A 27,264-nucleotide genomic window follows, 5' to 3' on the forward strand; every position below is an offset into this window, starting at 1 on the left:
AGGAAACCGTAGCTTTGGAGTGATTTGAGGATCACCTCTCCCAATAGAAATAATAGATTTAAGGGACCATAAATGGAGTTCTCCCCTAACCTTCCTTGTACTACTTCATGGCCACATCGAGCTCACTATTGCACAGATGTGGCATACTCTTACAACCATTCTCTCCATCTGTAATACTGGTTTCTTTTCTCAGGCTGTTTTCTCCATCTGTTCCTCTCAAAAAGGTCTACTCACTGTAAAACGTCTTTTGAAGCTCTCAGGTAAAGTGCCTACAGCATTTCTTCATTAGAGCATCTTTGGCTCTTGGAAAGTGACTATATTTAATCTTTCTGCAGCACTCTGAATCTTAGTACCTTCAGGCACACAGCGTGTGTTCTGTGAAATTTTGCAGAATGATTAATTGAAAGTGAATAATGGAAGTCACGAGTGAGCCTCACCTTGTTACCTGTAAGTCCTCAGCACACATTATACTATAGGACCAACCTCTTTGAGGACTTCATGATATCTACAGATGCCCCTTTGTTTTTGGCATCAAAGTGATCTCTTCTCATTTTGAGAAAGTGAAATGTCTATCTTTACATTTTGGTGCTATCTCATTCTCATAGAATTTAAATCCTTTCTGAATGTCCTAGTCTTTTTTTTAGTCTCCTCATGGCTGACTTCATTTCCTGATTCCTCAGTGTGTAGATCATAGGATTGAGCAAAGGGGAGATGACAGTGAAGGTGACAGAGATGGCAGTATCTGTGGGGAGGGCAGTGAAGGGCCGGGCGTAGACGTAGATGCAGGGCACGAAGTGCAGGGTCACCACGGTGATGTGGGAGGTGCAGGTGGAGATTGCTTTCCTCCTCCCCTCCCCTGAATGAGACCTCAGCATCATCAGGATGACTGTGTAAGATATGAGGAGAAAGAAGAAAATAAGCCAACTGACTAATCCATTATTGGAAATCATCAGGAGCTCCAGAGTGACGGTGTCAGTGCAGGCGAGTTTGAGGACCTGGGGGACGTCGCAGTAGAACGTGTCAAGAACATTGGGTCCACAGAAGGGGAGGGGCAGCAACAGAGAAATCTGCACGATGGAGTGGACAAAGCCCCCCAGCCAGGAGGCCAGCACCAGACTAGTGCATCGTCCCTTACTCATGATAGTCATATAGTGAAGGGGTCTTGAGATGGCCATGTAGCGATCAAAAGCCATCACAGAGAGAGAAAAAACGTCTGCTCCTCCAAGTAGATGGAAGAAGAACATCTGAGTGACACAGCCATTGAAGGAGATGGTTTTTCTTTCTGACAGAAGATCAACTAGGACCTTGGGAGCAGTGATGGAGGAGAAGCAGATGTCCAGCACAGAGAGATTGCGGAGCAGGAAGTACATAGGGGTGTGGAGGTGAGACTCACAGGTCACTGTGACCATAATGAGGAGGTTTCCCAGTAGAGTTGTCATGTACACCGAAAACAAGAAGCCAAATAAGACCCAGCTCAGCTCTCTAGACTGAGTAATTCCTAGGAAAATAAATTCTTTCACTCTGGTGTAGTTTCCCTGGTCCATTGGGTCACAGATCCTTTTCTCAGGTGTATCTTTGGAAGAAATAACAGAGCAGTTAGAGAATGTGTTATCTAATCTACTGTTTTCTTTTCTGGCACTTGAGTTTTGGTGTTTGCCTCAGGAGGAAGCTCTTGCAATGCATGAGCCGTGCCTGCAATTCAGCATACCACCAGTTGATGGAGGATTACCTGGGGATTTTTTTGACTCCATGATCCAAGCAGATAGGTTTTTATTACTGTGGTCACTGAAGTACAGGTGACAGGACTGTAAACTTATTCAATTTTACTTTTACTATATAATTTGAAACCTAAAATAATCAATAATAAGAGTAAATTTGACTACATAAAGAATTTTCTTCACAAAAGACATTACAAGAATTAAAAGATAATCCATAAATGGGACCAGATGTTTAAATATATACCTGAAAAGATATTAATGCCCAGAATATATTAAAAAACTTCTACAAATCAGCCAAAATAAAAAGATGATGACTGAATTAGAAAATGGCAAGAGACACCAACCAAAACTGTACAAGAGAGAACATACAAATGTCAACTTCATGTCATTAGTTACCAGGGAAATGCAAATTAATTACAGGAAGAAACTACTACATACACAGAAACATGGCTAAATTGAAGATGATGAGAAGTACCACATGATGGTGAAGATGTGGATCAACTGGAACATTCCTGCACTGCTAAATGTGTATGAAACTCACACAGTCACTTTGCTGTTGAGTTAAATCTGCAAATGCTGGGTGTGTATCGCTTAGGATAGAAATATATATATAAAACTATCTATTTGACTCCTAGGAAATATGACATGTGTCACATCCACCGCAAGACATATCTTGGAATAGTCATAGCAGCAGTGTTTGTAATTGCTTCAAACTGGAGAAGGACACACATGTCCATCCCCAGTAGAAAAGGTTCATTGTGTCAAGTCCACACAATAATGTTCATCAGTGGGGATGAGCTGCACTATGTGTAATGGTATAAATGAACCTCATTATGTTTATAATATTGAGCCAAATAACCCGGGCACAAAGGAACGTACACTCACATAGTCTGTTCATATAAAAGACAAAAAATATACAAAGCTAAAGGAAGCATGAGGGGGGTTTCTGAGGTGCTGATATGTTCTGTTTCTTGATCAGGGTGGTTGTTATAAAGGCATATTCAGCATGTGTGACAATTCACTGAGCCGTGCATTCATGGACAATTCACTGTATGTATGTACATTATACTTCTGTAAAATGTAAAAAATAATCATAGGTTGATTGTAGCATTTTAATCTCATGTCTAAAGAATGAATTTCCTTTCAAGTGACAGTTGATGGACTACTCACTTTTTCATAATGGCTACTTTTACAATTAAAAGGCAACCTGAGAGTTGCCTTCTTATTTTTCTCTCACTTGGGGACCCGATTATTTTATTTTATTTTTGATAGAGCACATGAGCAGGAGAGGAGGCAGAGAAAGAGGGAGACAGGATCTGTCAGCCACAGAGCCTGATGCAGGGCTTGAACTCATGAACCATGAGATCATGACCTGGGCCAAAGTTGGATGCTTGACTGACTGAGCCACCCAGGCACCCCTCACTCTAGGAGTTCAGGTCATCCCAAATCCTGGTGTTATGCAGGCTGCCCTCCTGTTCTTTCTCTGACTCTGGTTTTCATTTTTGGATTTGTTTTTTGGTTTGCTCTTCTAATTTTAGGAAATAAAATCCTTAAGTGACCACAGCTCCTGATGGCAATTTACTTTTTGCTCACACAGAAAAATAAGATATAGAGCTCCCTCCTCACTCCAGTGTTATTTGTTCAGATTCATCTCAGTGTCCCCGTCTTGGGGGTTTATGTGACAATATGGAGTGACAGGAATAGATGTTCAGAATAACGACTGTGGGAGATTTCAGGTCTCCCGGATCCCAGGATGAAGAATACCCTACACTGTACATACCGTGGCTAGAAGGTGGAGAAATCATTCCAAAAGGAGTCTGATCAGCCTGGAATCTAGAAACATATTAATGTGTGACAGCAATCCACTCTAGAATCCTTCTTTTGGATCATTGAATTGGTGAACAGGTTTCAGACCTTGTGCTCAGGAAGCCACTGTGACAATGTATGTATGATGCACATATATGTGCCTACATATATATATGTAAGAGGAGAATTATTATAAAAAATTGGCTTATAGAGCTGCGAAGTCCCACAGTCTGCTGTCTGTGAGCTGCAGACGCAGGAAAGCTGGTTGTGTAGTTCAGTCTTAGTCTGGTGGCCTGAGAACCACAGGGAACTAATGGTACACATGGTGATGTGAGGTGAGATGTTCCAGCTCAAGCAGTGAGGTGGGAGAGAGGAGGCAGATTTCTCCTCTCTCTAACTTTTGTTAACCAATCAGGCCCCCAAAGCACTGAATGACATCTGCCTTAATTGGGAAGGGCAATTCATCAGCTCTACTGAGTCCATCAATTCAAAATTTAACCTCATCAGGGGCACCTGTGTGGCTCAGTTGGTTAAGCATCTGACTTTGGTTCAGATCATGATCTCATGGTTCAATGGCTCAAGCTCCACATCAGGCTCTGTGCTGACAGTTCAGAGCCTGGAGCCTGCTTTAGTTTCTGTGTCTCCCTCTCTCTCTGCGGCTTCCCCATTCATGCTCTGTCTCTCAAAAATAAACAAAATGTTAAAAAATTAAAAAAAAAACTAACCTCGCCTGACAGACACACCCACAAATAATTTTTAATCTGGGCACCCTGCAGCTCATCAAGTTGATACATAAAATTAAGCCTTATGATGATGTTGACATGATCCTTTAGAAGGAAAGGTGACTCAAATATCATTGGATTCTTCTAACCTCTTTGTTTTTTTTTTAATTAATGTTTATTTACTTATTTTGAGAGAGAGAGAGAGAGAAAGAGTGCAAGTGGGAGAGGGGCAGAGAGAGAGAGAGAGAGGGAGAGAATCCCAGGCAGCCTCCATGCTGTCAGCACAGACCTCAACATGGGGTCTAACCAACGAACTATTAGATCATGAGCTGAGCTGAAGTTGAATGTTTAACCAACTGAGCTATTCAGGAGCCCCATAAATAAACATTTTTAAAAAATGAAGCTTACAAAAAAAAAGGTTACAGTTAGGACAGTAAAAGTGTTGTAGCTTGTGGAATCCATAGAAAGATAAGAGGGGTAAGGGACAAAATCATGGGGGACACACACACAAACCAGTCCCACTTGGGTACGTAATGCTTGTGAACTCTGCCTGGGACTTCTGCCGAACAGTGTTATCCCGCACCGGCACTTGGAATACATACGTGAGGATCATGTCTGAGAGTGGCTCACCTTGCTCTTGACCCCTATGGTTCAAAGCCCTCTTCCCAAACCTTCGGGGGTAAATGAAAAATGCAATCTCTCCTTTAGCAATGGTTTTCTTTTCTGTTGAGGGATTTGAGCTAAGCATATGTCCAAAAATATTTAGAGTATTGTCTCACATATCTGCTTATAAACACCAATACATTTATTTTTAAGGGGACTGCACATCCTCTCCTGTGAGAGGATGTCATAAAGAAAAACAGAGTTTGAAGGAGCAGACTCTGCGGTCTTCAGAGGAACCCTCACTAAGGTATGCAAGCAGTTCTCCAGTGCAAGGCACAGAAATGAGATCCGAGTAGCATCACTTGAAATATAAACTCCTCCTGGATATGATGGATCTGGTGGGTTCCTATGGACGCTATCTTTTTACAAAGAGTGGGAAGGCTACTTTGAAAGTATATTATGCATATTGCTTTCAAACACATGCATAATAGTGAGTGCGGGGGATGGACAAAGAAATAAAATCTTATGTGTCTTTGCAAGGTCAAGATACAGATCACAAGAATTTCTTAGACACCACCTCCAACGTGGGGCACCTGGGTGGCTCAGGTGGTTAAGCATCAGATTTTGGCACAGGTCATGATCTCACAGTTTGTGAGTTTGAACCCTGTGCCGGGCTCTGTACTGACAGCTCAGATTCTGGAGCCCGCTTCGGCTTCTGTGTCTCCCTCTCTCTCTGCCCCTCTCCCCCTCTGCTCTGTCTTTGTCACTCACTCTCAAAAATAAATAAACATTAAAAAGAAATAATCGCCAAGGAAACCCCATCCTTTGGAATCAAGCATGTCAAGCTTGGACAGAGCCTACAGCCTGAGGGCTACCCTCATACCCCAGCTTCCCACTGAGCAAACGCTGCCCATTCTCTACATGGAGTTGAATTTCTCATGTCACAGTTTTCTCTTTCCCAGTATTGAAAGTCTTCTATTCTTAATTGAATCTCTAAAAATTTTAGGAGCATGGCTCATACTCATCAGCACATAGGGCATAGATAAGCATGCTAGCCGTTAACACACCTTACTCAAAGCCCCCAAACTTCCATTCCCAGTCAGGAAACATATACTGGGTTCAGGAATTGTTGTCTTGGTGCTTTTTTTCCAAGACAATCGCCCTCCCAACATCTGGGATGTTAGCCCCTTCTCACTTTCAAAACACTTTGAATCTCGACATCTCACCAAGTAGAATACATCACATCCCTGAAGCCAACTGACCTTGTATTCTGTAATCCTTATTCCCCTTTTCCTACTAGTGAAAAACCACCACTTCTATTTGCTTCATTAGAATTATAGTTTCAAATGGAACAGTCTGTACACGTGTGGCAATTCTGAAAGAATCAACACTAACAGCTTTGCAGTTTCAGAAGGTTCACACGTACCAACACTGTCTGTCCTCAGTCTCCAACTGGGAAATTGATCTTCTTATGAAGCTCCAGCTGCATCTGACAAGAAGTAGGTTCTGGGGAACTTCTATGTTTAATGCAAAGCCCACCACAAGGTTAGTGCTTTTGTTAGTTTCTTCCTGCATTTGGGAAAAGGCCATCTCAGGGAATCACATCCTACTGACTCTTTCATGTTGCCTTACAATGCCATGGCCATCTCGACTAGTCCCCCAGCCACAAGCCAAATATAGGAATGAGCAAAGGGAATACTGCTGGGTATGTGCATAGAAGCTGAGTGGCCAATTGAGTGGAGTTCCTATGGGAGTCATTAAGATGTCACCAAGCCCTTCTCCTCTCTCTCCCCCTTCTCTCCGCCCCATCTCACACATAATGCAGAGGTCTCAATGCACACTCAGGACATAACCTTTTCTCTGGAGGAAGCTCATGAGACAGTGCATTATCCCCCTTGACTCAAGAAGAAAGAGTTGTGCTCAACACACCACGGACTGTGCAGTCTTCCTCCTGACCAAAATAGAATTGCTTGCAATCAGCTGGGAAATGAAACTTAAATGAAAGTGGAAAAGTCAAAACGCTGTGGCTACTGATAGGGCAGCTCTCAGAGACTGGACAGTGTAGATTTATCTGTGCAGTTTCTGTTTAATGCAATATGTACCTTGTCCCTCTGCAATTATCTTAATCTACTACATCTCTGAAGTCCACAGTTCACTTAAGACCTAGGGGGTAGCCCAGTGACACCTCCTGGTATTCATCACTTTAATTGATTTGGAGTTGCTATATGTTTTTGGATTCATGGGTGCCCAGAGATGTTTATTATTAAAGTGTTTGATTCAGGAAGCACCTGGGTGGCTCATTCGGTTAGGTGCTCAACTTTGCCTCATGGTTTATGGGTTCAAGCCTCGTGTTGGGCTCTGTGCTGACAGCTCAGAGCCTGGAGCCTGGTGTGGATCCTGCATCTCCTTCTCTCTCTGCCTCTCCTCCCCCTGCACCCTGTCTCTCTTTCTCTCAAAAGTAAATAAGCTCAAAAAAATTTAAGTGTTTGATTCAGGGAGTGATGCAGGAAAGGGTAATTTGAAAGCCCTATGTGTGCCCAGAGTCTGTTATATTTCCTCTGGCTCTTAGCAGCAGAACTTCAAAAATAATAAAAACTGATTTAAATGGAAAAAAAATATAGCCCACATTGTGACATTATGTTATCCAGATAAATGATGTATGTTCGTGTGATCAGATGCTATTGCTTTTCCCTTCCCCTGAATTATTGATCAGGTTATGTTGTATGTTTATTTAGAGATGGTTTGGGGGAGTGTCAGAAGCAATGGTGAGGAAGTGTTTTCTGGGTTCTTGACCTTCGGGATTATGTTCTAGTGATACAATGATTCAGACCCCATATGTCTTTGCTGCCATCCAATTCTGACATAGTGATAAAAATCTGAGATAGGAAAGAAAGGATGGGACACATTTACATGAAAAGGACTATGAAGTGGCTTGTGGTGTGCATTCTTTATAGGCAATTTTCTAATGAAAAGCTGAAGGACTGGAGACCAAATCTGAGTACTGTAGCAGGACTCTATGTATGTGTGACTTAAGTATGAATTATTCTTAGAATTTTCATGCTAGAGGAAGTAGGGTAATACTGTAAAAAGTTAGAATTGATTGATCAAGTGACAGGAAGTAGTAAATAATTGAGCCAATTAATTGATGAATGCTTATGAAGCCAGCCCAGATCCAATGAGGAATGTAACTGAAGTTCGTCCTCCATTCTCATTACCCTTTGGCTAACTCTACAGGCTTTCTTCTATCCTACTGAGTCTCATTTTTTGTCTGACCCCTTATCCCCCTCTCAAAGCTGTGGTTTATCTTTGACTCATTACCTTCTTTTGATGTGAAACTCTCCTGTGCTGTATGTCATCAGCTGTAGGATGTCTCTTTAAGCTGAATGAAGAGCAAGCAAACCTATTGTCATGTTTTCATGACAGAACACTAGAAATTTTAAGATGATAGATGCTTTGAATTCAGTGTACATTATCTGGGTTTTATCCCATGAGGTTTTGTCCCTTGATGATGAGGAATATGGGCCATGATGGAGAAGAGTGTAATAGACTCATGGGAGACTGAATGTGTGTTAGGCAGAGCAGTAAGGGTGACATTGAAAATGACTTTGCCTTGCACTGAACATTTACTAAGTGCTGGGCATTGTATGTTTCACACATACCATTTCCTTTTAACTGTATCAGTGACTCATATAGACTAATTTGCCTCTTGAAGAAGGTGTTAGATTCAATCAGCCTTTTTACCTTCTATATAGTTGTCCTTGAATAGAAACACATCAATCTGCTCAGTCCTATAATACTAGTTGACTGAATGTTCACCAGAAGTTTGAGTGATCAGTAAACTATTAACTTAAATGGGAAAATAGACTGTTATCTAGTAAATATAGTTGGTTTATTGACAATGTATTTGGCTATATAAATATGACTCTATGGAAAAAAATAATGCAAGGAGTTCTTGGTGATGAAGAGGTTGGAGATTCTTACACTATTCCATTACAAAGACATGAATCTTTTCCGCAGTCTCCTCATGGCCGACTTCATCTCCTGGTTCCTGAGGGTGTAGATCAAGGGATTCAGCAGTGGGGAGATGAGAGTGAAGGTGACAGAAATGGCTTTATCTGTGGGGAGGGCAGTGAATGGCCGGGCATAGACATAGATGCAGGGCACGAAGTGCAAGGTCACCACAGTGATGTGGGAGGTGCAGGTGAAGATGGCTTTCCTCCTGCCTTCCCCAGTGTGAGACCTCAGCATTGTCAAGATGACTGTGTAGGACACAAGGAGGAAGACATACCATAGTGTAGAGATTAAGCCATTGTTGGAAATCATTAAGACCTCAAGAGCAAAGGTGTTGGTGCAGGCAAGTTTGAGGACCTGGGGGACGTCACAGTAGAAACCATCAATGACATTGGGTCCACAGAAAGGCAGAGACAGCAACAGGGGAATCTGCACGATGGAGTGGACAAAGCCCCCGACCCAGGAGGCCACGATGAGGGCAGTGCATCGCCCCCTGCTTATGATGGTCACGTAGTGCAGGGGCTTGGAGATGGCCATGTAGCGATCAAAGGCCATCACAGAGAGAGAAAAGATGTTTGCCCCCCCGAGGAAGTGGAAGAAGAACATCTGAGTGATGCAGCCGTTGAAGGAGATGGTCTTCGTCCTTGACAGGAGGTCTCTGAGGACCTTGGGAGCAGTGATGGAGGAGAAGCAGATGTCCAAGACAGAGAGGTTGCGGAGCAGGAAGTACATGGGGGTGTGAAGGCGGGACTCACAGGTCACAGTGACCATGATGAGGAGGTTTCCCAACAGAGTTGTCATGTACACCAAGCACAAAGAAAGAAATAGGACCAAACTCAGGTCTTGGGACTGAGTAAATCCCATAAATATAAATTCTTTTACCCTTGTGCTATTTCCCAACTCCATTGAATCATGTTTCTTCTTCCGTGTGTAGCTTTGGAAAAATGAAAAGTATTATCTCAGAAAGTATTCACTGTCCCTTAGCACATCCTGTTTAAAGCGTTAGGCATTAGGACTAAAAACTAGGGAGCTGCTATTGCCACATGAAGAGCTGTTCTGAAATTATTGCTAATGTGTGGAATATTATATATGATTAATACAAGCACACGTATAATTATTCTTCTATAAATTATAAACATTTTAGACGTGATATAAAAATAGTATTCTAAGTGTAGAAGTTCTAAGTGTTCAAGATAAACAGGTAGATGGGAAATATTCAGGAAGGGACTCTTGGAGCACAAGAGGTAGAAAAGTGAAGTCAGTTTGGTGTGTGGGAAGGGAATGTATTTGGTTTGTTTTCCAGATTGCATGCTCCATTTAAGCATTAAAAATTTTTTTTGTTGTTTTTTTAATTTGAGAGAGAGAGAGAGATCGTGAGCAGAGGAGAGGAGAAGAGGGAGAGAGAGAGAGGGAGGGAGAGGGAGAGAGAGAGAGAGAGAGAGAGAATTCCAAGCAGGCTCCATGTTCAGCATAGAGTGCAACATGGGGCTCGATTCCATGACCCTGGTATCATGACCTGAGCCAAAATCAAGAGTTGGATGCTCAACTGTCTGAGCCACCTAGGTGCCTCCTGCATGCGCTATTAAAATGATTTAAGTACTACTGTCTGCAAAATGGTTCTTTTTGGACTGAACTCCACAGAAACACTCCTCCCTTTTTTAAATCACAAATTTAGGAGCACCTGTGTAGCTCAGTTGATTGATCACTGACTCTTGATTTTGTCTCAGGTCATAATCTTACAGTTCATGGGTTCAAGCCCCAAGTTGGGCTCTGCCCTGACAACGTGAAGCCTGTTTGGGATTCTCTCTCTCCCTTTCTCTTTGCCCCTTCTATGCTCCCTCTCCCTTACCCTCTCTCTCAAAATAAACTTAAAACAATAAATTGCAAATTTAATTCTGTGAAAAAAAAATTAAGGTCATGAAGTTCTTCTCTAGTGGTCTATCCTCACTTAACAAGATTCTTTACTTCTACCTTTATTTTCCACTTCTTTAGGCACCAAAACCCGTGTGTGGTGAATAGCTTCTCAGTTATGGAAATGAAGGTGTAACTCAGAGCTTCTTTTCTGTTCATGGTTCTAGTCCATTTCTTAAAAATTATTATTATCTTTTATAGACTATCATTGATGTACAATAGGGTCATGTATTTGAACTGTATACTTTGATGTTTGAACATAACCAGATACCCAATAACAACACTATATTTAAGATAGTTACCATATCTATCACCTCAAAAGTGTTCTTGTTATATGAACCTTTGTTATATGTCTTCTTTGCCCCTCTTTCTTCAGGCAATCACTGATCTGCTTTCAGTCAGTATATATTAATTCGAACTTTCTAGAATTTTCTATACATTGAATCCTTTAACATAGACTTCCCTTTTTTTATTTTTCACTCACAAAATTTATCCATGTGTTTGTGTGTGTCAATATTTTCTTCCATTTAGTTGTATGGACATACCACAGAGTGTTTATCCATTCACTGATTGATGAACATTTGGGTTGTTTCTAGTTTTTTGGTTATTACATATTAAAGCTGTTATAAATAATCATGTACAGGTCTTTGTGTGGACACATGTTTTCACTTGGGTATGTATCTAGGAGTAGAAAGCCTGTAAATCTTAAAATTCAATAATAAGAAACCAATATCACATAATAAAATTCAATAATAAGAAACCAATATCACATAAAAATGGTTTGAAAAGACACTTCAACAGGAGAACACAGGAATAGCAAATAAACACCTGAAAAGAGGCTCAGCATCACTTATCACTAGGGAAATGTCAGTTAAAATCACAGTACACACCTATTAGAATGGCCAGTATAAAAAAGAAAAATATATCAAGAATAGGCAGGGGCACCTGGGTGGCTCAGTAGATTAAGCATCCAAGTCTTGATTTTGGCTCAGGTCATGATCTCATGGTTCTTGGGATCCAGCCCTGCATCGAGCTCTGTGCTAACAATGTGGAACCTCCTTGGGCTTTTCTCTCTCCCTCTCTCTCTCTCTGTCCCTACCCCTGCTCATACTCTTTCTGTCTCTCAAAATAAAATAAATAAACATAGAAAAAAGAATAGGCAAAAGTGGAGAGGTATTGGAGCTCTGTTGGGAATGTAAAATGGCATGACTTTGTGAAAATAGCTTGATAATTTCTTATAATGTGAAATGTATACTTACCGAATAATCTTAGTGTTTTTGAATTTGCTTCTTTTTCTTTCACGAATCCTTGAAATGGTTCTTAATTTCTTTCTTTGCAGTTTATCTTCTGTTTCTTACCATAATCAGAAACACAAGAAAAGTGAACGTCACTTCACTTTTGTGTGTGTGTGCTTTTCAGTTCAAATGAAGATATTTCTTTTCACTTAGCTCACATTCCCATCAAGTTTTATTGCATCTGTGTGCGATTTTGTCCAAAGTCTATTTAACATGGAAAGCTGAAGAGCACCACTAAGAGGTATTACAGCATACAGCGGGTACCTGGGGACTCTGCCACCGGCCCTCCTGTTCACATCCCAGTTGGGCACCTATTGGTTTTGCAAACATGGGCAAATTGCTTCATCCCTTTGGCCTCAGTTTCTGCATCAGTATTTGGAAGCAATAGCATTACCCTCATATGCTTTTTGTGCGGATTAAGTAAATTAACCTTGCAAAAGCATCAATACTTAGAGCATTGCCTAATCCATAATCCATAATAAGTGTGATTGTATGCATGCTATCTCAAAGAAAAATGCTAGGTCCGTTACTTTGACAGACACACAATGTCTTTAATTAGAGTGCCAATCTTTCAGAGGGACTGTATATTTCCCAGAACATGTATTCTAAAACAGCTTCATCAGAACATACTGGTTTTTGTTTTATTGTTTTCTTCTTAGAGAGAAAGAGAGTGGGGAGGGGCAAAGAGAGAGGCAGAAAGAATTGTAAGCAGCCTCTTTGCTCAGCATGGAATCCTACATGGGGCTCCATCTCACAATCCTGAGACCGTGACCTGAGCTGAAATCAAGAGTCAGATGTTCAACCGACTGAGCCATCCAGGTTCCCCAGAACACACTGTTTTGATGAAAATAGATGTTTTTCTTTAATGGCAGTAAGAATGGCCCAGAGGATGTGACAGTTGTAATAGTAAGAAGAGCACTTGCTTGATCCAGCCTCTTGTCCCACATCATCTTAACAAACCAGACAAGTCCAGCACATGGCCTCTGCAGTGAGAGCTTTCTGGGCTCAAGTCCTGGGTTGGTGATTTGGGCAAGTGAGAGACTTGTCTTCTGCATCCATGGAATGGGGCTTATAATACCCATTTCATAAGGAGGCTATGCCGATGAGATGAACTAACATATACAAAGTGTCCAGCATACAGGCTGGTTATCTGTTATGATTAGTATTATGTTAATACTGGAGGAGCATCAGTAAATGGAGTGTGCTGCAGAAAATGATGGCTCACCTATCAATCCTGACTAGTTTTTAATATTTTTAAAATTTATTTTTGAGAGCCAGAGAGAGACAGCACGAGCAGGGTAGGGTCAGAGAGAGAGGGAGACACAGAATCTGAAGCAGGCTCCAGGCTCTGAGCTGTCAGCACAGAGTCCGATGCAGGGCTCGAACCTATGAACCGTGAGATCATGACCTGAGTCAAAGCTGGATGCTCAACTGACTGAGCCACCCAGGTACCCCAATCCTGACTAGTTTAAAGAGACAGAAAATGCTCATCAGAAAATACCAACTCAAGAGTTACTGAGGAAATCCAACCTAGTCATGAAAGTCTTCCACAGGGTCCCCCATGTAAATAATAGATTATATATAAAAAAGTGTAGAAAGTACCTTAAACCCTGAGTCAGGCTTGTTTGAAAGGAGTACATCCCATGTTGACAAACTAACTTTGGTAATTTGGACAACATCTTCCAGTGTCTTCATCTTTTCATCTATATATACTTTTTTTTGAGATAGAGTGAGAATCCCAAGCAGGCTCTGTGGTCAGACTCATCTCATGACCGTGAGATCATGACCTGGACTGAAATCAAGAGTCAGACACTTAATTGACTGAGCCACCAAGGCACACCTTTTTTTTCACTCTTACACATAGACATTCAGACACTACACACACACCCACCCACACCCACACACCCACACACACATCACACACACTCATGTAGAGTTCTACTCTTACCTAAAATCTTCAACCTTCTCTCAAGGACTTCATCTTAAATTTTGTTCACATGAACCTTGGGAACCATTCAGCTTCAGAAATTGTGCTACATAGCCCTCTGAAGGCCAGTGCTTTCAGTGGCTACTTTTCTATCTTTATGTGGAAAAGGACAGACTTAGGGAATACTATTGTCTTGTCTCTCCCATGTTGATTGATAGTGCCCCATTATATTTACCAATTCCTTAATCCCAAAACTGGTGTAAGAATCATCAGAGGGAATATAGTTGGATGAGGCTATGGAAAAATTCTGCTGATGGTGAGGTTGTTTCTGTGGGAGTAATTAAGGCATAATTAGGTACATCCACTTAGGAACACACATTTTTGCTAGGACCTAAAATTCTGTAGCAGTGAGAAAGTTCCTACCCTTGGCCAAATTCTACTTAGGCTACCCTGAACTTAAAAACATTTTTTTTTACATTTATTTATTTTTGAGAGACAGAGTGAGACAGAGCATGAGCAGGGGAGAGGCAGAAAGAGGAGGAGATGCAGAATCTGAAGCAGGCTCCATGCTCTGAGCTGTCAGCACAGAGCCCAACGTGGGGCTCGAACCCACACACTGTGAGATCATGACCTGAGCCAAAGTCTGACACTGAACTGACTGAGCCACCCAGGTGCCTCTTCCCTGAACTTTTTTTTTAAGTCTATTTTTTTATTTGAGAAAGAGTGAGCAGAGAAGGGGCACAGAGAGAGAATCCCAAGCAGCCTCTGCACTGTGTGAACCCACAAACCAGGAGTTACAGAGCTCGAACCCATAAACCATGAGATCATGACCCGAGCCAAAATCAAGAGTCAGATGCTTAATTGCCTGCGTCACCAAGGTGCTGCTTCCCTGAACTTTTTAACCAGAACTCAACTTTTGGATCTCTGTCTCTACATTGTCCAATGTTAGCGATACTCCTGCCAATCCAGGTTAGCCAGAAACCCCCACCCTCTATAGCTGATCACCCTCAGCATTTAATTAGGCTCCTCATCCTCCACCCCTACCCCTTCCAGCTGGTATCTGATCATCTCAGTAAAGAAACCTATTAGGTTGGTTTAGCCAGAACTCTCCTTTACCCTGTGTTTCCTCTTAGTAATTTTCCTGCTGGGAAATAAATATCTATTCTTAGGGATTCTGAACAACTTCCTCAGGCAGTGTCACCCATGCAGGCAGAGTCCTGATGTGTGACATACAGGTCTTAGAAGGACTGCTGGACCCACTGGGGCTATCAGGAGGGAGTGAAGGAGTTCTCAGTGGGCAATAACCATGCCGGAGGACCGAGTTCTCATGGGGTACACGTGTAGGGATCCACCAGCAAATTCTTGCTCGACCTTCAGAGTTTTTTCAACTTCTTACCAATTCCACCCTTATTATCTTAAGTCATGTCTTCATTATTTCTATTGCAGTAACCTCTTCATTGGTCTTCCTGCTTTTGTCCTTACCCCTCTTCAATCTATTCATCATCGGAGCCCCTGAAAACACCATTATTCTGCTCTTCGAACACCCCTGATCTTATCTAATGTGAAAGTCAAAATCCTTACAATGATCTAAAAAGTCTTAATTCTGGGTCATATGGTCCCAGGATTTCTCCAACCTCAACTCCTACCTCTCCACTTCTTGCATGCTCTCATCTAGTTACAAAGGCTGCATGATATTTCTTGAATGTTATGGGCAAGTCCCTACCTCAGGGCTTTTGAACATCTGATTTGCTGACTGATATTAGTATCATGATATAAAAATTTAAGATCTAAGCTGTAAAAAAAAAAAACTTCCAGCAGCTATCCATAGCATAATAAGTAAACAAATACTGCATTGATATATTAATAATGTTTTCCACTTCATTCCAACCTTTTGGTTGTATTTTCATGGTCTGAAACAGCTTCATAGATTTCTGTCAACTTTAGGGAGTCATGTTATCGAAGATTAAAACCAATTAGTTGTTTTCTTAACCAGATCCTCAAATAATTTGAGGAGCAGAAATGATTGAGAAACAATGTGAAATCATTGAGTTTATTTCGAGTTGACAATTTTTAATGTGGGTTTACTATATCCCACTTGTTGCGCCAGGTGCTGGGGATCCAAAAATGAACAAAGCATAATCCTAGTAGGAGAAGATGGGAAGAAAGAGAACAGGGAATTGGAAACAGGATCCCGAGTTCTGTGCTAGAGCTAAGCACTGGGTGCTGAGGGAATGCAGTGGTGAGGCCAACGGGTCTGGGGTTGAGGGTAAGGGTGTTGCCTGAGGTCACAGAACTCATAATTCAGCGAGGTCCATGTGCTTACCCAAGCTGTGCTAACCTCAAGGCACCTGCTGTCAACCACTGGACTGTGGGCTTTAAATGGAACAATTTTCTGGTAATAGTTAACTTATAAATATTATAGAGTCAGACAATGAGCTTAATTCAGATGCGTTTACTTCATAAAGATGAGATTACCTTATGGAAGATCTTGTACAACCTTGATGGCCAACATGTCTTATGTCTCTAGCATGTGTCTCAGCTCCCTTCCTGGTAACAGGGCAGGAATGTAGTGGGAATGTCTGAGTATATAATATACATAGACAGGTGCTTTTGTTTTTAATAAAAAAATTTACTTAGACAATTGTAAATTCACATGCAGTTTTAGGAAATAACAGGAATCCCACCATAATGCAGTCTCCCACTATAATCATTTACATATATCAAAACATTGAGTTGTAGATCTTAAGTATATGCCATTTTTGTTGATCTAAAAAAAAGGAGGGGATATTTGCACTGAATTCTCATTGGGCGGTTGCTGGGCAAGGAGAGATTCTTTCCTTCTCCTGTTGGGGTATATAAAGCATTCTTTGTGGAAATATCAGCAAGGTGGGTTCCTTTAGCCTCCGGGGAATCAAGTTTGGACACCCAGGGATCTTGATAATAGCCAAAGTGACTGGTAAGAGAATGGCATCTAATAATCCCTAGTCATAGAGGCCATTTTGTCCCTGTTGGAAGTGAGGAGGCCCCACTGTTTCCTAGCATTACAAGGTCATGATCTACTCCAAAGGCATACCTACTGTCAGTTTAGATATTTGCAGTTTTGCCTTTGGCAAAAAATGCAGACCTGAGCAAGAGCATACAATTCAGCCCATTGGGCCAAGGTACCACCTCAGTGACTTCAAAAGGAATTTCCCGAACATACTCAGCATGGTATTTATCATGTTTATCTTTTATTTTTTAAGTTTATTTATTTATTTTGATAGAGAGAGAGAGAGAGATTGAGAAGAGAGAGAATCCCAGGCAGGCTCTATGAAGTCAGTGCAGAGACCAGACTGGGGCTTGATCCCATGAACCATGAGATCACGACGTAAACCAAAATCAAGAGGGACGCTCAACCGACTGAGCCACCCAGGTGCCCTAGGACCTTCAGTAATTCTAGACAATCTTTAACTATGGCTCATGATTCAGCCTTAGTTCAGGAGACACAGGGAATTATGGGCTTAGCATTAGGATCCACAGAGGGTCTAATTTTAAAGGGACAGGTTCCTTTTTTCTTTTGGGAGACAGAAAGAGACAGAGCGAGCAGGGAAGGGTCAGAGAGAGAGAGGGAGATACAGAATCTGAAGCAGGTTCCAGGTTCTGAGCTGTGATGGGGGCCCAAACCCATGAACCATGAATCAGGACCTGAGCTGGAGTCTGATGCTTAACCGGCTGAGCCACCCAGGCGCCCCCTAAAGGTACAGGTTTGGAGGAGGCGGGAGTGAGGAGAGGTTTGCAGAAAATGGGAAGTTCAGTGAGAGAAATGGAGGGTATAAAAATGAGGGTGGAGAGAAAGAGGATGGGGGAGGGGAGAACAAAGCGTCAAAAGCATTTTTGTCTGTTTTTCCATTACCTGTTTGTCTCAGTTAATTGAGAAATGGTATTTTATAAAGAAGTGACTTGGGACTCTTGAATACAGTTGGAAGCCTCAATACCAGCTGAAACAGGTATCCCATCTGTGTTATTTTATTATTTTATTATTTATTCGTTTGTTTTTTTAAAAAGATATTTATTTTGAGAGAGAGTGAGAGAGCCAGTGGTGAAGGGGTAGAGAGAGACGGGGACAGAGGATCTGAAGCAGGCTCTGCAGTGAGAGCAGAGAGCCTGATGATGGACTTGAACTCAACAAACCATGAGACCATGACCCATGACAAAGTAAAAGATCAACCAACTGAGCCACCCAGGTGCCCCTGTTTGTGTTAGTTTAGAGCTGTGGTCCTCTAATCTAAGAGAAGCAAGTTTGAGAAGATCAAAAATGCCTCCTAATGGCCACTGGAGTTTTAAATTAATTTGATTATTGGTCCAATTATTTTAAAGTGCTCCTCAGGAGGGACCATAGTCTTTTGGTTTTTTCAAATAGTTTAAAATTATTTTTTAACGTTTATTCATTTTTTTTTGAGAGAGAGAGGGGGAGAGAGAGAGAGATCGTGAGTGAGGGAGAGGCAGAGAGAGGGAGGCACAGAATGGGAAGCAGGCTCCAGGCTTTGAGCTGTCAGCACAGAGCCCAATGCAGGGTTCAAACCCATGAACCTTGAGATCATAACCTGAGCCAAAGTCAGACTCTTAACCCACTGAGCCATCCATTCACCCTGAGACCCTAAAACTAGACTGGGGTGCAGAAGGAGGACCTTCCTGAGAGAATTTGGCAGATTCATATGCCATTACTTAAAACCACAGACTCGGTTAATAGATGAGTAGTCACAAGGAGGGGCAGTGCCTTCCTAAAAATAACCAAATCCCAGATACAGCTGTAGAGCTCAACCAGAAGGAGGGAACCTGGATCTGGTGGAACTGAAATGGAAACAATGACTCAGGGGAACAGAGAGTGCAAGGGGCTCCAGTGTGCACCTCACACGCTTCCGGGAGCCATTAGTTCCTTAGAGGTTCATCTCCTTCAGGTTTCTTTGTGGTCACCATAAAATGTTGACCTTAAAAAACAAAAGAGCCGGTTATTTTGGCAGCAAAATGAGGTTTTTTTTTTGGGAATCATCCAGGAACTGCTATTCAGAACAAGCAAACTATGGCAGATTATAAGCAAATGACGAGAACAGGGGAGAGAAGCTAGTTTGGAAGGAGGAAGCTGGGAGGGGCTAATTTCGCTGAGTTCTCATTGGCTGGACTGTTGCTGGGCAAGGGGAAATTCTTCCCTTCTCCTGCTGGGGAAGGCCAGGCATGCCTCCTACACTCAGTGGTAGTGCGAGAGCTCCCCCCTCAGAGCTCCCCAACTCCATGTCAGTGAGGTTTCCTTTATTTATTTTCACACAATTATATCTCAATAGAATAGAAAATTCCAAATTGATAACACTGAATATATTTTGATTCTGTTTTCCGGATTTCTTCCAAGGCTGTATTGCAAAAGCAACATGTACCTCTCTGGCAAACAATTTGATTTCTTTTGTAACATAAAACCCAGATTTTGTCATTATTATGCATGCTGAGCAGAATCTTTGAAAGTAAAAATTAATGAGAATTCCTTGAATAAATAGCAGTTTATTTCATGTGCAAATATTTTCAAGGGTTGTGAGAAGGAATGAGCTACCGGTCTATTCCCTGTCAGTAGGCATGAGTCTTCTCTTCAGTCTCCTCATGGCTGACTTCATCTCCTCATTCCTCAGAGTGTAGATCAAGGGGTTCAGCAGTGGGGAGATGACAGTGAAGGTAACTGAGATGGCTTTATCTGTGGGGAGAGCAGTGAAGGGTCGGGCATAGACATAGATGCAGGGCACAAAGTGCAGGGTCACCACAGTGATGTGAGAGGTGCAGGTGGAGATGGCTTTCCTCCTCCCCTCCCCTGCCTGAGACCTTACTACTAATAATATGACCATATATGACACCAAGAGGAAGAAGAACCACAGTGTGGTGAGCAGTCCATTATTGGAAATCATCAGCAACTCAAGCATAAAAATGTCTGTACAGGCGAGCTTGAGAACCTGGGGGACATCACAGTAGAAAGTGTCAAGAACATTGGGTCCACAGAACGGGAGTGGGAGCAATAGGGAAATCTGCACAATGGAGTGGACAAAGCCCCCCACCCAGGAGGCCACTATGAATCCAATGCAACGCCCTCTACTCATGATGGTCACGTAGTGCAGGGGCTTGGAGATGGCCACATATCGATCCAGTGCCATCACCGACAAAGAAAATACGTCCACCCCTCCAACAAGATGGAAGAAAAACATCTGGGTGAAGCAGCCATTGAAGGAGATGGTCTTTCTTTGTGACAGAAGGTCCACCAGAACCTTGGGAGCCGTGATGGAGGAAAAGCAGATGTCGGCAATCGATAAGTTACGGAGCAGGAAGTACATAGGGGTGTGAAGGCGAGACTCACAGGACACCGTGACCATGATGAGGAGGTTTCCCAGCAGTGTTGTCACGTACACCAGAAGCAGGAAAAGAAATAAGACAAAGCTCAGCTCTTGGTTCTGGGTTAGGCCAAGGAGAGTAAATTCTTTCACCCTGGTGCAGTTTCTCAGCTCCATGAAGTCATTTTCTTTTTCCCTTTTGTTCCAAGCTACTCCGTATGAATGTACTTGGCTGTTTATTTTATTTTCTTCCTAAGCACTAAGACTGCAATTCAGAATCTTGCCCACGTGGCTCTAGTGCTTGTGATGTGTTGAGCCATCCAAGTTGTTAAGACTGCAGTCACTTTGGTGATCAAATCAAATGATCACATGCCAAGTCATTCAATAATTCTTTCCCTATAAAACTAATTTTGGAAAGAATAAGCATTTATGTTACTTAGGGACATTTACATAGCATATTTTATTTATTTTGTTTTTTAAATTTTATTTTTTTATTCAACACAAATTGATTGAATGTCAGGACCTGTCTGAAGCATATGAAGTAAGACATGTTTCCAGCTATTGCAAGCTTACAGTCTATAAGGTATTTTTTTTCCCCCTTGACTTTTGCCATTAATTTTTATTTTATTATTTCTTATTTTTTTTACTATTAAGCTTGAGAGTTCTTTATATATCTAGTTCATATATAGACATTATATATTATCTGGTGGATATGTGGATTGTAAATATTTTCTCTCATTCTATAGCTTGTCTTTTCACTCCTTGTGAGGTCTTTCACAAAGCAAGTATTTTCTTAAAACAATTTATTTATTTTTTAATTTGCATCCAAGTTAGCTAGCATATAATGCAACAATGATTTCAGGAGCAGATTCCTTAATGCCTGTTACCCCTTTAGCCCATGCCCTGCTCCCACAACCCCTCCGGTAACCCTCTGTTTGTTCTCCATATTTAAGAGTCTTTTATGTTTTGTCCCCCTCCCTGTTTTTATATTATTTTTGCTTCCCTTCCTTTGTGTTCATCTGTTTTGTGTTTTAAAGTCCTCATATGTGTGAAGTCATATGGTGTTTGTCTTTCTCTGTACAGTTTATAAGTTTAATGTTCCTACTGGCAAATATTCTACTGACTTCAAAAGGGTCTTATCTTGCTAGAAAGGAATATCTTTCTCTTCCTTATTTCAATGTTGCCGAGTCACTTACCTTGCTCTTGACTCCTTTATTATTGTCTATTATTCCTTGTAGATAACTTGCTATTGTGATTATTACTTAATACTAATTAGACTATTTGCTTAATAATTACTTTAAAATATTTAAAAATTTTTATTGGAAAACAGATTGAGACAAGGTATAAATATAATTCTTAAAGAATAACATTTTAAAAAATTGTGATAAAAGCACTTGGATATAAAGCTACTCTCTTAAGGTGCACAGTTTTATATAGCAGTTTTCTAGAACTTCTTCATCTTCTATAACTGAATTGGTCCTTGCCAGAGTGTGGGGGAGAGAATAAGGATACCGACCTGATTTTGAGAAGTGCTCTATTCTGTATCCATCACACCTTTTTCTGCCTCTTTTTTTGAATCAAAGTTAAGAGAGGGAGCGGTCACACAGCAAGAAGAGGCATTAGTGTAATTAGAATTATGCCTGCTTTTTAAATACACTGTTATCGATAATTCTTAGGAGTTTTTGTTATTATTTGTTCTACTTTATACTTGGTAAGTGAATATTTATTGCAGTCTTCATAGGTGTAAGATTAAGTTGGACCACATTGTCCAAGTTTTGACAGCCTAGCAAAAGTGGGTGATTGGCAATACTTTGATGAACATGATGCATGATAAAATGTGAAATGGATCATGAGAAAAGTGAAGGTAGATGTGGTGGGAGAGGAGGTATGGTAGAGATATCCTGATTTCCGGGAGCATCAGCAGCTCTTACCTAGTGAATGTTTACTAAGTGTGAAGAGTTATAAAAGGCTGATCAATTCAATGTTTCCCACCATCCTTTAGTAAGTAGTAATGCTATTCTTGTTTTTCATATGGAATATATTATGAATCTACATTTGGCTGAAGGGAAGGAAGAGATGGAAATAGGATGGAAGAAATAGTATTTTTTCCCTTCAGTCGTTTTATTTTTTAAAGTTTATTTGTTTTGGGAGAGAGAGAGAGAGAGAGAGAGAGAGAGAGAGAGAGAGAGAGGGAGAAATGAGCAGGGTAGAGGCAGAGAGAGAAGGAAAGAGAATCCCAAGCAGGCTCCACAATGTCAGTGTGGAGGTCAGCTAGCGGCTTGAACTCATGAACTGTGAGATCATGACCTGAGCTGAAATCAATAACGTTTAACTGACTGAGCCACCCAGGTGCCCCTACCCCCTTCAATCTTATTGAGAGGGTCTAATTTTAGATAATAAGAGTGTTTGATAAAGTCTGTCCAAAGATAGGAATATGGCAAAATGGGGCTCTGGAAACCCTATTTAAATCAATGTTAGTCTGAGATGGCTTCACTGATAAGCAACTCCAAGGGCGGCAACAAATGCATCATGTCTTCCCTTACACGCAATAGGTCACATTTCTGGAATCCCTTTTAACACAGCATCCCTCTTCCCCACAGTGAACACCTACCTTTGTTGTTTCTATCTCTTGGAAGAATATCTTGGCTCTGAAGTGTTTAATATACCTGGAAAAATATCAAAGTCAGACTATTTATACATAATGGAAATAACAACATTCAATTTCAATTTCACTATGCATAATCCTAACCTTAGCTGAAAGTTTAACATCTTTTGCTGGATTCCATTGATCCTGAAATTCTAATTAAAAATTGTATGCTTTGGGGAACAGTGCAGAATAGTACAATTGGAGACATTAATTCTTAAAAATTTTGTTTCTGAAGGTAAAGCCTTTTGGAAGACTAAATTGTATCTTTGCTTTCCTTCAAGAGAAAATGGGCAGATTCAAAGCATCACACATTCAGGAACTTCTACTGTATCTCTATCTTATGTACAAATCCCTCAGCCCCAGACCTAATATAAGAGTTACAAAAGGAATATTATTGGGTAGGGAAGTAGAAGTCAAGTGCCTGATTGTGTTGGTGGTGATGAAGTTTCAGTGGGATTTATTAAAAAGTTACCATGGTATGCACTTGCATAGATACACGCAGACGGACACATTTTGATTAGTGTCCAAATTATTTAGAAGCAGGAGTGGGAATCTATCCCCTTATCCACAGCTCAATGAGAACATTGTTAAAACACGCCAAATGTGGTGCCCAAGAGACTACAAGGGTCCAATTTTCATGGCTTGCAAGACTCAGAGGACACTATATACAACTGAGTTTCAATTAGATTGCAGTAAAAGACACGAGAACTGGACCTAAACTCTTTTGCTCCTGTTCAATTTCTAATTATACCAGGATGATTATCGTCTCATGATGTTGTTGTAAGTCTCCACATGCAGAGAAACATGTCTTAGATGGTGTTTGGGGAATGCACATTTCCTATATTCTGTTTTCCTATATTCTGCACATCTCCCAATTTGGATATAGCTAGATAAGTATGTTAGTAAAGCTCTCTACACAATTGCAGTAATTATTTAAGATTAACTCAATGTATTGAATGGTTTGACTTTATATAGAATGCACTTCCACTGGTTCTAGAATGATGATGGGTTTAGATTTACCTGCTTTTCCATTTTGTTTTTCTTCTCATATATTAAACTAATCTACAAAGATAAAAACTGCACGAGACAGGTTGTATATTTGAGATAAGTAATCCCCCCACTGGCTTAATGAGATATAATGACATATATCAGTGTATGTTTAACGTATATGATGTGTTGACTTGATACGTTTACATATTGCAGAATGATTATTACTGTGGGGTTAGCTAACACCTCCATCACCATACATAATTACTAATTTTTTTTAGTGGTGAGATCACTTAAAACCTACTCTCTTGAGCAACTTTCAAGTACATGATACAGTATTGTTAACCATAATCACCATACTGTCCATTAGGTTCCCCCCCCCAATTTTCACCTTATAAATGGAATTTTGTACCCTTTAACTAACATCCCCCCAGTTCTCCCACCCCTCAGTACCTAGAAACAACCATTTTATGTTCTGTTTCTATGAGTTTAGATTCCACATATAAATGAGATCATACAGTATTTCTTTCTCTGACTTACTTCACTTAGCATAATGACCTCAAGATCCATCCATATTGTTACAAATAGCAAGATTTCCTTCTTTTCTATGGCTGAAAATATTCCACTGTGTGTGTATGTGTGTGTGTTTGTCCATTTATATGTATATTTACCCATTCATCCATTGATGGATGCTTAGCATATTTTCCTGTGTTGGATATTGTAAATAATGCTGCAATAAACATGGGTGTCCTGGCACTTACTTGAGATCTTAATTTTATTTCCTTTGGCTATGTGCCCAGAGATGTGATTACTGGATCATATGGTAGTGCTATTTTTATTTTTTTGAGAAACCTCTATATTGTTTTCCACAGTGGCTGATCCAATTTATATTTCCTCTAACAGTGAAAACAAGGGTTTCCTTTTCTCCACACCCTTGCCAACACTTGCCTCTTGTCTTTTTAATGATAGCCATCCTAACAGGTGTTAACTGATATCTTATTGTGGTTTTGAGTTGCACTTCTCTGATGCTTAGTGATGTTGAACAGTTTTCATGGACCTGTTGGCCATCTGAGTCCCTTGTTTGAAGAAATATCTTCCATTCCTCTGCCATTTTTTTTTTTGTGATAGAGAGAAGGCTCGAGTGAACAAGGGGCAGAGAGAGATAGAGGGAGAGAGAGAGAGAATCCATGAGGGGCACAGATAGAGAGAAAGGAGAGAGAGAGAGAATGAGAAAGAGAGAGAGAAAGCAGGGCTCACACAATGTGGGATTCAAACTCATACACCATGAGATCACCACCTGAGCTGAAGTCAGATGCTTAACTAACTGAGCCATTCCAGTGCCCTGCCATTTTTTTTAAGTTTATTTAGTGTGTGTGTGTGTGCATGTGTGTGAGTGAGAGAGAGAGAGAGAGAGAGAGAGAGAGAGAGAGAGAGAGAGAGAGAATCCCAAGCAGACTCCATGCTGTCAGCACAGAGCAGATGTGGGGCTCAAATTCACAGACCATGATATCATGACCTGAGAGGAAACCAAGAGCTGGGCACTTAACTGACTGAACCACTCAGGTGCCCCTCCTCTGCCAGTTTTAAATAAGATCGTGGTTTTGTTTTGTTTGTTTGTTTTGGTTTTGCTTTGAGTTGTATGAATTATTTATATATTTCAAATATTAACCCTAGATGATTTGCAAATACTTCTTCCCCCATTCTATATGTATTTTTTAATTTGTTGTTTCTTTTGCTGTGCAGAAGTGTTTTAGTTTGATGTAGTTCCATTTATTAATTTTTGCTTTTGTTGCTTGTGCTTTTGATGTCCTATCCAAAAGACCACTGCTAAGCCCCATGTCAAGGAATTTTTCTCTTGTATTTTTTTAGAGTTTTATGTTTTCAGTTTTAAAACCTTAGATCTTTCATCCACTTAAAGTTAATTTTTGTGAATGATATAAGATAGGGATCTAATTTCATTATTATGCATGGGGTTATCCAGTTTCTCTAACATCATGTATTAAAGAGACTATCTTTTCCTTATTGTACATTCTTGACTTTTTTTGTTGTAAATTAATTGATTATGTATCTATGGGTTTATTTCTGAACTCTCTATTCTGTTCTGGTCTACATGTTTGTTTTTATGCCAGTACTGTACCGTTTTGATTACTGTAGTTTTATAGTATAGTTCGAAATCGTAAGTGTGATGCCTCCAGCTTTGATCTACTTTCTCATGATTGCTTTGGCTATTAGAGGTCTTTTGTGGTACCGCATAAATCTTAGAATTGTTTTTCCTATTTCAGTTAAAAAATGTCATTGGAATTTTGGTAAGGATTACACTGAATCTGTAGGTCTCTTTAGGCAGTGTGGGTATTTTACAATATTATTCTAATCTATGAGCATGGAATATCTTTCCATTTATTTGTACCTTTAATTTCTTTCAATAATGTCTCATGATTTTTAGTGAATAGATCTTTCCTTCCCTGGTTAAATTTATACATAGGTCTTTTATTCTTTTGATGCAGTTGTAAAGGGAATTGTTTTCTTAATTTCTCTTTCTGATAATTATCTTCTTTGCTGGTAGATGGATTTCCCCCTCACCAGTTTACCCTTCCACTGATGGAGGAATGGTCCATTCTCTGGTTTCCTGCTTTATATCTACTTTTGGTCCTGAGCCTTTCCCTTCCTTTTCTGTGATTTCTGTTTGCATTTAAGTAAACACTTGCAAGAAGCATTTCTAATGTGTGTATGCACGTTTAGATCAGGACTTTATTTCATGATATATGGTCTTTCTTGTTGCACAAAATAGCTCTATTACATTTTCTCTATGGATATAGTGTATACAGGAAACCAACGATGTGTGCAATTTGATCTTGTATGTAACAACCTAGTTTAGTTCTTTTGTTATTTTCAATGCTTTTTCACTAAATTTGTATATATTATTTTGTGAATAGCCTCTCAATATCTGAGAATAATGACTTTTCCCCTCTGCTTTCCAAAGTTTATATACTTTCTCACTTTTCTTATTTTTAAATAGTAAGTGAATTAAAGTTTAATATCCGATATTTGTAGTGAGAGTGGGTATCATTGTCTAGCGACATATGATAATAGAAGTTATTTTAATGTTTAATCATAAGTATAATGTTTGCTCTATAGTTCTAATAGATATTTTTTTATCAAGATAATTCACTTTTTTTTCATTTTTTAGAGAAAAAGAGAGAGAATGTGTGAGTGAGGGGAGAGGGGCAGAGAGAGAGAGAGAGAGAGAGAGAGACAGAGAGAGAGACAGAGAGACAGAGAGAATTTAAAGCAGGCTC

General features: G+C 40.4%; 3 protein-coding genes across 3 annotated transcripts; all 3 read right to left on the reverse strand.

Annotated features, from left to right (window-relative positions):
* Positions 1–608: 608 nt before the first annotated feature.
* Positions 609–1,544, reverse strand: LOC115271783 (olfactory receptor 4D9). The gene has a single exon (XM_029914733.1). The coding sequence runs from the start codon at positions 1,542–1,544 to the stop codon at positions 609–611; it is 936 nt and encodes a 311-aa protein (XP_029770593.1).
* Positions 1,545–8,839: 7,295 nt separating this feature from the next.
* Positions 8,840–9,766, reverse strand: LOC115272377 (olfactory receptor 4D11-like). The gene has a single exon (XM_029915460.1). It carries the CDS (start codon positions 9,764–9,766, stop codon positions 8,840–8,842), a length of 927 nt encoding a protein of 308 aa, XP_029771320.1.
* Positions 9,767–19,575: 9,809 nt separating this feature from the next.
* On the reverse strand, positions 19,576–20,511 carry LOC115271829 (olfactory receptor 4D10). The gene has a single exon (XM_029914797.1). It carries the CDS (start codon positions 20,509–20,511, stop codon positions 19,576–19,578), a length of 936 nt encoding a protein of 311 aa, XP_029770657.1.
* Positions 20,512–27,264: the final 6,753 nt, after the last annotated feature.

The sequence above is a fragment of the Suricata suricatta genome, chromosome 11 (assembly GCF_006229205.1).
Source record: "Suricata suricatta isolate VVHF042 chromosome 11, meerkat_22Aug2017_6uvM2_HiC, whole genome shotgun sequence".
Taxonomy (NCBI): domain Eukaryota; kingdom Metazoa; phylum Chordata; class Mammalia; order Carnivora; family Herpestidae; genus Suricata; species Suricata suricatta.

Excerpts from the sequence above, each read along its gene's own strand:
- LOC115272377 (XM_029915460.1), bottom strand. The coding sequence starts at position 9,766 with ATGGAGTTGGGAAATAGCACAAGGGTAAAAGAATTTATATTTATGGGA.
- LOC115271829 (XM_029914797.1), bottom strand. The coding sequence starts at position 20,511 with ATGGAGCTGAGAAACTGCACCAGGGTGAAAGAATTTACTCTCCTTGGC.
- LOC115271783 (XM_029914733.1), bottom strand. The coding sequence starts at position 1,544 with ATGGACCAGGGAAACTACACCAGAGTGAAAGAATTTATTTTCCTAGGA.